The sequence below is a fragment of the Pavona decussata genome, unplaced genomic scaffold, assembly GCF_977016875.1.
Source record: "Pavona decussata unplaced genomic scaffold, jaPavDecu1.1 SCAFFOLD_202, whole genome shotgun sequence".
Classification (NCBI taxonomy): domain Eukaryota; kingdom Metazoa; phylum Cnidaria; class Anthozoa; order Scleractinia; family Agariciidae; genus Pavona; species Pavona decussata.
In genome coordinates this window covers 2695001-2705745 of record NW_028145610.1, presented here as the reverse complement: position 1 = coordinate 2705745, position 10745 = coordinate 2695001, and the positions used below count along the sequence as shown (strand labels likewise).

Below are 10745 nucleotides of genomic sequence, written 5' to 3'. Positions count from 1 at the left end.
TCTTCACTTAGGAGGGCTTCGTGAATCCAGCTCTTGCAGGACACATTGAATAATTTTTATGTTCAGGGAATACATTTAGAAATCGAATGTGTTGAATACAATCTGGGGACACAACTGAATTAACTAGATCAAATGCTCTCGCTGTCACGGACAGCATTTGCATTTTAATTTTGAATTTAAGACACTGTTTGGCAGATTAGCTTTATGTGCACAACCTTAAGGACTCAAAAGAGGAAAATGAGAAAACTTTTTTTATTTTATGAACCGCACGCGGTCTTTTGGTTATTTTCATGAATTGTTTTAATTTTTAAACGTTACTCAACATAGGGCTGAAAATGTAAAACATGATTAATGTTACTGGTGAGAGTTTTTATTCAATTATTCCCTAGGAGTGAAGATACTCTGCATTTTTAAATGGCAACCAGTTCAGGGGAATGTCATGAATACGGCGGACCTCAGCCATCGTCAAAGTTAGAAGTTCTTATCCTTGCATCTGAATGGGGATCTAGTAAAGGGGGACTGTCCACCATCAACAGGGAGTTGGCTATCAATTTAGCGAGGCACCAGGAATTTCATGTCACTTTCTTTGTTCCACAATTAAATGAAGAGGACAAGAGAGCAGCTCATAATCACAAAGTTGATCTCCTTAAAGCAGACAGGCTTCCGGGAATGAATGAGCTGTATTGGCTAAGCTTTCCACCAGATGATTTACCCGTTCACGTGGTTGTTGGTCATGGGGTAAAGCTTGGTCCCCAAGCACAAGTCATAAGGAAGTCCCACAGGTGTAAATGGATTCATGTAGTACATACCGCCCCTGAAGAACTCGGAATGCATAAGAAATATCCCGATGCTATTTCAACTGGTGAAAAAAAGCATGAAACCGAGGTAGAACTTTGCGAAAGGGCCGACTTTGTCGTGACCATTGGACCAAAGTTGAATGAGAAATTTTGTTCCTACCTTGACTATCTTGGCTCGTGTAAGAAGGATCAAATTGTCAGTTTCACGCCTGGTATTTTCAAGGAGTTTTCCGAAGTTGCTCAGGTTCCTGATAGGCTGGGAAAATTCCAAGTACTTCTTGTTGGCCGCGGGGACGCCGAAGATTTCTCATTGAAAGGATTTGACATCGCAGCCAAAGCTGTCGCTTCACTAAATAACACTCGTCTTATCTTCGTTGGTGCACCGGAAGGAAAACAACAGGAAGTAGCAAATTATTTCGTCAAGTGTGGCATTTCTGTCAATGACCTAACTGTCAGGACCTTTTTAGAAAGTCGGGAAGATATGAAAAAGGTGCTCTGTGAAGCCGATCTTGCCGTCATGCCTTCAAGAACAGAGGGTTTTCGGCTTGCAGGACTTGAAGCGTTATCGGCTGGCCTACCTATCCTTGTGAGTCGCAACTCAGGATTTGGACAAGCTCTAACAAGAATACCATTTGGTGGTTATTCATTGATTGATTCAGACAATTTTGAAGTTTGGGCTGAAGGTATCAAGAATGTTAGGGACAAAAACCGAAAGGTGCGACTAAAGGAGTCTAAAGCACTAAGAGAGAAGTACGAGGAGGAGTACAGCTGGGAGGAACAAAGTAAAGTGCTTATTGCAACGATGCACACCATTTACCAGGGTACGTTGATTATTGTTATTATTTTTATTATTATTATTATTATTATTATTATTATATTATGGTCTAATTATTTTAGGGTGCTCAAATTTGAACAGAAATTTAGTTTTCAAAACGAGATACTGTCACAAGTTAAAAATTTTCAGTCAAACACGTGTGTCTTGAGGTTTTTACTCGGAATTTTTGCTGGCTGATTTTCTGGCATAATTTAAGCTTTACTGTTAATTATTTTTTAATGCGTCGAACTTTTCTAAGTCAAATTTTTGTGAGTTGGATATTTTAAACTTAGAACTGTTTACTTGTAAATAGCTTGGAATATGTTAATAAAGAGTCCTTTTTATGAAAAAAAAAATTGATAATAGGCCATTTGTAGGACACAGTGAGCTACTTTTGTCCAAGAAGGAATAAAATATAGTACTTAGCTTTGTTTTCCTGATCAGCTGACTTGACTTGCGTAGCAGGTAGTAGCAAGTCCACTGTCGAATAAGCTGTTCATAACTTTTCACAGGAAAAAAATGGTAGTCACAAAAAGGTGTCAAAATATAAGCCGCTCTACAGGGTCACGTTATGAATTTTCCTCGCTCGTTTCCAGGCTACCATAAATGGAAAGAAATTACTGACATCTATTTTAGCCACGACATTAAAACCTCATTGACGAGTTTGCTATTATTTTAAACTTCATAAGGCGCCAAATAGAAGAGTTTCAACAGATTTGTATGAGAAACGTTTGGAGCTTCCTGGTCACGTGACCGATGACTTCACCACGGTAACATTGCTATTGGAAGACACTTCCGTTAAATATATCAAAAACATGCAAATTTATATTACAACGCGCCACTTTCGACCTAGTTGCCCAGATTTCGGTTTTTGTGTCTTTCGTGAATAGCCTCCTGAGATGGAAGATCGTTAATGGCCCTTTCTATATACTTCACACCAATATTGATTATTTTCGAATTGACAGTTGTCCATTTTTGCAATGAGTTCAAAAGCGTTTTGGGTGTGATCACATGACTGATGACGTCATTACACTAAATTTGATATTTAGCGATATTTTATGGCAAGTTTTATTTTCATGTTTTCTAAAAGTTATTTAGCATCTGTGATTTTTCAGGTGCAAAGGATTCTGAGAAGGTTCTTATTATTTAACAATTATTCGCCGAAGGGGAGGTAAATCACTATTTGTGAATACTCTCTGATACGAAGTCGCGGGGAACATTCATGCTCGACTGTATAATAATTGTTTAAGTATAATTGAATAATCTAAATAATTGTTTTGGTATACTTACTAAGGTGATTCTATCAGAGAAAAACAAAGAACCGATCGAAAATTGTCAATTTTATTTGTTTTCAAATTGTCACACCCTAGAACTACTTTCAAGAGCAGTCAAGGTCAATTCATTCTTTTAAACCTAAAGCGTCAATAAACGCTAACCAAGAAAATACAATGTATTGACCCTAACTGATTCGATAACAACTTCACAAGTATTAGCAATTGCAAGAGTTGTACTGTATTCAGCTCTTCCTTATAAGAGGGTACTGGATTTTAGGTTGGATACCTTTATTAAGGACACTAATGAAACCTGAACTGATGTTGCGTAAGACTTTACTTTTTGAAAGTGAGAAGTGATCATCGCGGTGAATTTTCCAATTTATGCAATTGGAAATTAGAAGCCTGAAAATATTCTGGCTTCAACGGGATTCGAACCCATGACTTCCGCGTTACCGGTGCGATGCTCTACCAACTGAGCTATGAAGCCACACATTGGGAGCAAGGTCAATTGTAGGTTCCCATTTTCCCGTGAGAGGAGCATAATTTGCATAAATTGGAAAATTCACTGCGATGATCTCTTCTCACTTTCATCTACATCCGCAGTTCATATATGAATCATTTCATATACTTTACATCACTTTACTTTTTGTTGACTTTAAAATAAAAATAAAGCTGGACCTCGACCCCGCCAATAGTGATGATGCACTACGCAATACTGAAACCTCAATCAACCTTCCAAGGTCCTATTAGCCGGGTTTTGTATTCAGGCCAAGTAATTTCGCTTACCCTTCTTGAATTCTCTTATCAGGTTGGAATGTCACGGCACACCACAGCAAAGTTCATCTCACCAAGATCACGTTTCAACTGAGCACTATCCAGGTATTATATATTCTGTACAATAATTTGTGAAAAATTCCCTTCCTGTAACTGCAATATTGTAGAATGCTAGCAATTCTGACATTAGGGAAGCTACTTTTAGCAGATATGTAGAGCTTTTATTTCAAGCAGTGGCGAGAATGTAAAGAAAATTTTTTCTTCCGGTCAACTCAGGTAATTATTTCACACAAGTCCACCTTATAGCAAAAATTATGGGATTCATACTGTTTTACAGATATTTTTTGCGTCTGTATGAAAATTTTTTTCATAAGGAGGTTACCCAACGAAATCAGTATTGGGATCTCACTATCTACACTAAAACAAAGAAGAGTATGACTTTGTTGATTGTCAGTTCAGGGATGGGTTCGGATACCAGTGTAACTATGATGTCAATTCTTCATCTTCTGCTGTGTCGAATTTCAAATTGATTCATTGAGTTCCTCAGAACTTTGGTAAAAGTGCAGCTGTTGATTGATTCCTCGAATTTAAAAGTGTACCATGCGGACGTTTGACCTCTACGCCATATTTGATACAGTGGCAAGAAAATCAATGCTACACATCATCATGTGTGCCGGCTATCTTTTGACAAGGCAGAAATTCGGTGCCGCACGTTAGTCCAGCCAATGCGACATAACCATGTACCAGTGGAACTTGCGGCACAAGATCGACAACCGATTCAAACTCATAACCGTCGGCCGTGTCGAAATCAATTAAACAATTTCTACACAGCAGTAGCGCTTCGTTTGAACCGGGCCTTAGTAACATGTTCATGCACCCAATTAGATATGTACAACGATTACTAAAAGTTTGTTTTTTCCTTGGGAGTGAGTTTCCATACAGAAACTAACAACCAGACTACTCTGCGCCCAGAGCTCCCTGTCTGTCATTGTGAACTACCAAATTTTATTCCAAGAAAATGGCAATGAAGCTCTCATTTCAAGTTGAAAGCTCACAAATTTTACCTTTAAAACGAAAGGTTGGAATGGAAAGTTCACGATAAAAATGTCACGGACGGGCTCTATCCGTCCTCGTATATTTGCCCCATGAACCCCGTATCTCATGACAACGTCTTCCTGCGGATGAACTCTTCCACTTCCCGTTCATTCAAGTTAGTCCATTTACAAACAATTACAAGACAGCTGGGAGGAAATACATTTGTAAAATACGTCTTAACGTGGCTCATAACGGTTTCCAGCATTTTCCCCTCAGTTCCAATTTGATTTATCTTTACTACTACTCTTTATCAGCGGATACCACAATAATCTACGTCTACATTTTATTAAGTCGGTAAAGTCGTGAGACATCACACCAATTTATGTCCTAACATTGGTAAACAAGTTATAGTCATTGTTGTGACTTGATAGATAACAGCAATATAACCTGTCAAAAACAGCTCTCATTTTAGGTTTGGGTAAAGACAGTCCATCCACCATTAGCGACCACCCAAAATGCCAAGCCTAGGAGGTCGCTTAGCGGGGCTGGGGCCCGTTTCTCGAAAGTCCCGGTAACTTACCGGGCCCGATAAGTTTATTTTTAAATGTTGTTTCGCCGATTACACACTGATTACAGACATGGTACTTGGCCAATGTTTTCATAGAATTATAAAATTTTAAAATTTAGTATTCAAAGCTAACAAAAATTGACTTCTGTTAAGAAACATTTATCACCAAAGCAACTTATCGGGCCCGATAAGTTACCTGGACTTCCGAGAAACGGACCCCTGGTCGCAAAGAAGAAGTCAGACCACAGGTGGTCTAATTTTCAGTCAGGTTGGCCTGTGCTAATGTCAGGTCTACAAATGCATATTTTACTGACTCGGAGGTAACCTAAACATCGGCACAATATCGTGTTAGATGTCATAGAAAAGATTTTAAACATTTCAAGTGACGACTCATGTGGCGACCGCTTTTCTTTCGAAGAAGGGCGCGCGGAAACGACGATTACAAAGGCCAAAAGTCTAACATAATCCGTATCGGCTGTGTTTATTTTAGTCACTAACTGAGATCAGGCGATCACCGAAAGGCAGAAAATCAACAAACATACATACAGCTTGAGGTAGTCCTACTGTTGAACCGCATACAAGACCGTCAAAGACTATAAGGCTATTAATCTGCACGGGTTGCGTGAGAAATTACTGTCGCTTCGAGCGAAGCTCAAACCAAGTCAAAACGTTCAGCGACGTCTCAGCTCCACCTGGAGCTTTAACAGTCCCGTATGAAAAGACGTCATGACACGTGATGTGTCTAGTTGCGTAACGCAATGCCTAAACGGTTGAGAGGCCGTCACAACTCATAAGCTGAAAACAAACCATTTCCTGCATGGTTGCCGAACCGAGAGCGCTATTCCGTATTATTTACTCACTACGGCTTATGAGGTAGGTTTGATGATGCAGAAGAACATCCTTGCCAAGTCCAGTTCTATATTCAGTGTGCTGTATACTAAAAAGAATTCTGAATTAAAAAAAGTACAATTTATATGAATATTAGCCTCTCACGGATCATATAAGCTTTAATTCTGAATATTTAATTGATAGTTTGAGCCTAAAACTCACCGTACCAAACAAAGTAAGACGGTTCATTGCTTTCAACAACATGTCTCTACGTTTATGGCTTGCATCTTCAAAGATATTACATTTACGAATAAGCACTCGTCGTGAGATCGGGCCTTCTATCAAGTGGTCGCTTACGAGAGGTTAAAACAACATATAATTAAAAGGCAGCAGCCTAACTCAAGTGGTGGCGGTGGCCTACGAAAGGTGGTCATTTCCAAGAGGTTTGAACTATGGTGATTTAACCGGTAAATTTTGGTCTCAATTACGAGAGGTGATCGCACAGGGAGGTTAGACTGTGTAGCTTAAAAACTAGCTAGGTGATTTTGTTTTTTTTAATTGTAATCAACCTGCTGTCGAGACGTAACTTTTTGCAACGAAAAACGTTTAAGGAAGGGGTTCTGAGCCACCTTACGTTTCGAAGGTAACTCTGAACCTCTTCTTACAATATCTTTTTTCTATTAAACTTTAAAAAAGTTTGCGTGGCATTCTGATTACGATTCGATAACAAAAAAGGGTGGTCACCGTGCTCGTTTTTGAATTAAAATTACTTGAAGCTAAACTAAGGGCTGTTTTTAATGGGTTATTGTTGCTATGGTACCTGTCAAAGTCGATGAAACAACTAGGCCAACAGTTAGGCATTTGGTTGATAAAATTATTGTGATATCAGCTCATAAACAGTGGTAGTATTGATCCCTCAAGTTTAAGTGCTGTGTACCGGTGCTAACCACGTCAATTCCTTCTGAACAATTTTAAGGCGACTTTCATTCTAACAATCAAATCAGTATACCAGAGCGAGGTGCCAGGTGTCTGGCAGTAACTTATAAGCAATGCAGTGAGAAAAGCTAACTCTGTTTTAAAATTTTACGGTTTTGCCTAAAGGTACTGTGTCGGTGGAAATCAAAATGAAAGAAGTTACCTTTAAAGACGGCCAAAGTGGAGATCCTAACCTTGTCATGAAAGAAATGGCGAAAAGTTTTATTGAAACTGAGGTAGATCGCATTCCATTTGAACAATGGGGTCAAAGCCTTCATTACTACTTGAAAGGAGCACTTCTGCTAATCGAGAGACAGGCAAAGGAGGGTAGTTTAATCATCTCAGTCCAGTGCAAAACGCTGGAAATTCTTGAACGTCTTTGGGACGACTACCGTTGTGGTCACCTGAATGTAGAAGCTGAGAAACGCCTTTTAACGGATGACATCAAGGAGAGATTAAACGTGGAGTCTGTAAAGTTGGAGACAATGATTTTAGAAGACGATTATTTTATTTGCAAGCTGTTCCTCATGCATTTTTCACGTGAGTGTCTACAAAAGCAGTTTGTGCTTTAAATTCTATTTTGCGTAAGGAGTCATTTCATTTACCAATTTCCCATTACTTAGTCCTATCTTAACTGGAGAGGAGGATTCTGCCCATGGCGACTTTACACCTCACTTAGTTTTTTAAATCAATTATCATGCAAACTATAAAATAAAATAAACCCGTAGTGACTGATAAACTGTAAAGTGAACCCTGGAATGCTGCGCTATCATAACTGGCAATTTACCTAATTAAAGTTGCAGATAGGGCCTGATTACATAAGAGCAGGATGATCCTAGCACACTAGTACATCATTCCCAGAAGTGTAAGCAGACTAACTGACTTTTGCATTCATTTTTATGACATAATCGGCGCGACGATTTAGGTTGAGCCTAAGAAAGTGCTAATTTTGTTATCTTGGATTGCTTACAAGCGCTCTTGAAAGCGTCACGCAAAAAAAAGTTGGTACCAAGGCCATTTTTGTGGCTTAAGTGCAAAGTAGATTGTCGTAGTGAACTTCAGTACAACTCAAAAAGCAAAGCAAATTTAACCTTAGGATGGGCAAATTAGAAAACAACTGTTACCAATGCCCTTTGCAAGAAGTGTTCACCGAAATAGCTCGCTAGCTCATTTCTCATTTCAAAAGAAATATTATTTTGTGGGAGTCATGGATTTACTTCTAATTTAAGTAAAGTCGAGGTTTACCCGCTTTGGTCAATAGTTAGTAAAGATTTTGATTTTGTAAGCCATCGAAAAGTCACGGTTGTCCCAGCTAAGCGAGTGATCTCTATTGTATATCAGCCGAAAAGGTGTCATATTTTATTGATCCTTGCCGAGTCTCCCTGTACCTCGGAGGCTAGCACTCTCTCCCCCTCCCCCTTCCCTCCCTTCACTTGGTGTAGTGTAGCAATCAGCTGCAGATTGTGGTCAGCGTCACCTCAGGGCTACGGCTCCTGCAGCCAGTTTTTTCTCGCGTAGTCGTAGCAAGCAGAGTTTGTTGTGGTAAAAAAGTAATTGAAAACATTTCAATAATAATTGTGTTTAGTATCAACGTCATCAAACTGGAACTTTAAAGAGATAATTAACAGCTCCTTTTTTTTTTAAATATTGTTCAGAAAGCAACCAAGATTCAACGGCAAGTGAAGAGGAAATGTTTCCTAAAGGTCAGCCTCAAGTTGCCGAAGAAACTAATACCCAGTCTACTCAAGGACCTGATCCAACGAGTCTGCACCTCACTGTTAACTGTAAGTATCAATAGCTAGAGATGCTGCAGAATGCAATGAAAGATTTATTCCCAGTTATATAATTTCAACGAGATGAATCTAGCCATCGTCTTGACCAATGCAAAAAACAAAAGCAAAAAAGGGAACAAACTTGGCTACTGGCTAAATTTAAGCAAGTATTTTGGGCAAAATTTGTTGTAAAATTGTCAATTTAATGCATCACTAATTTTGAGTTGTTTGAAGTCTACTCGCTTTAATAAACTTGTGGAGAAAATTAATGATTATAACCTTTTTTCGTTCGTAATTCGATGATCATTGCTGTAGAATGTTTCATTTCCCAGGAGACAGTGAGATCTCTGCAAGCATCCGCTCGATATACCTTATCGAGCATGCACAATTGCAATTGTTCCCACGATATAGTCACGTCATTCGTACGTGCTTCACCGAATGTAATTGAATTTTGTTTGTTTACCAGACAAAATTACTGAAGTTACCTATTAACGAGTTATGAGCGTGTCCAGATGAATTGGCTCTCAGGTCACCTCAGTCAAGATGTGTCAACAGAAATTTTAGTCCGCATATTCGATTATTGCTAAGCCAGAGTCGGAATAACCCTAATAGTTCCAAAAGAATGAACCTTTAATGTTTAAAATGATTAATTCAATGGCCGTATGCCATAGAAATACATATTCAGAGAACTTCTTCTTTGCGAAATGTTCTTATCATTGGAGTAATTTTAGCAGTAATTTCTACACTCTTGCTTAATGTTGTACTTGCATTAGAATTTTAAAAATTAATGAAACCAAATTCAGTCCTCATATTATGATGCTGAACTGACTTAACTAGTTTTATGTCTGACGATGACTTAATAATAATAATAATAATAATAATAATAATAGTAATAATAATAATAATAATAATAATAATAATAATAGTTTATTTAACTCTCTTGCAGTAACTTACTGAATTAATGTCAATGAAAACTAATAAAAGCCAACTAAATATATTCTGTATATAATAATTCCAATTGTACTTTTTGCTTTTCTTCTTCTCGCAAAGAGTATTTACTTGTCTTTTCTGTTGCTCTTATGTTTTACAGTTTCGGTGAAAGTGGTGGTAAAGTAAGCAGCTTTGACAAATATTTCTTGTAATATTTCTGCTGATCATGAGTGGATGTACGACAATTAGAAAGAAAACAACGTCATTAGTGGACTGTCAAAATGAATGAATGAATGAATGAACTTCTGAGTATTTAGCTTGCTAGCTAATAGTGCACAGTAAAAGAATATTCAAAATAAAAAAAATAACAATTGTGGTTTAAAATTTGAAATTGTTTCGTATCTAAAATATTTATATTTGAAACGTTATAAACAATAATCAATCAACATACAACTTCACTAAAAAGATGAATTAAAATGATTGCACTATATGTGATCAAGTGGTGCATATATTAAAATTGACACACGTGTCCACGATTTAAAAAAACAGTCAGGTCTTTCTTTCTGATATTGTTTCGAATTCGAAAAAAATTAAGCGGATTTTCTGTTGCTAAGCTCACCAAGGGTTTTTTGTCTTGTTTTACATACACCGTGTGTTGGTAAATACCTCCTACAGACAGAAGCGATCTACCACAAATGCACTTGTCTGAGGAAATATTGCAGGCCGAGGCATTTCCTAAGTACCTTCAGAACATTAAAGTAATCCATGACTCAATACCTACAGATGGAAGTCAACATGAGTCACGAATACGCATAGCGGTGGAGTGTCGAAATGTAGAAGTCCTTGAACAACTGTGGAAAGACTACTGTTCTGGTTACCTGAATGTCGTAGCCGAGAAATGCTTACTGACCGATGACATCAAGGAAAGATTTCAGGTGGAAAGTGTAAATTTACAAACTACTATTTTTCAAGAAGATT

At 38.0% G+C, this 10745-nt stretch overlaps 1 protein-coding gene across 1 annotated transcript in view; it reads left to right on the top strand.

Moving 5' to 3' along the window:
• The first annotated feature begins 3693 nt into the window (after nucleotides 1–3693).
• The window catches only part of LOC146461122 (3'-5' exoribonuclease HELZ2-like), a 127694-nt gene continuing 120642 nt past the window's right edge, over nucleotides 3694–10745 (top strand). Inside the window, exons 1-4 of the mRNA XM_085087395.1 lie at nucleotides 3694–3764; nucleotides 7192–7605; nucleotides 8721–8849; nucleotides 10443–10745. The exon at nucleotides 10443–10745 is cut by the window's right edge and continues 36 nt beyond it. Of these exons, the coding sequence (XP_084943521.1) occupies nucleotides 7215–7605; nucleotides 8721–8849; nucleotides 10443–10745 (823 nt within the window). The 5' untranslated portion in view covers nucleotides 3694–3764; nucleotides 7192–7214. The remainder of the gene's footprint in view (nucleotides 3765–7191; nucleotides 7606–8720; nucleotides 8850–10442) is intronic.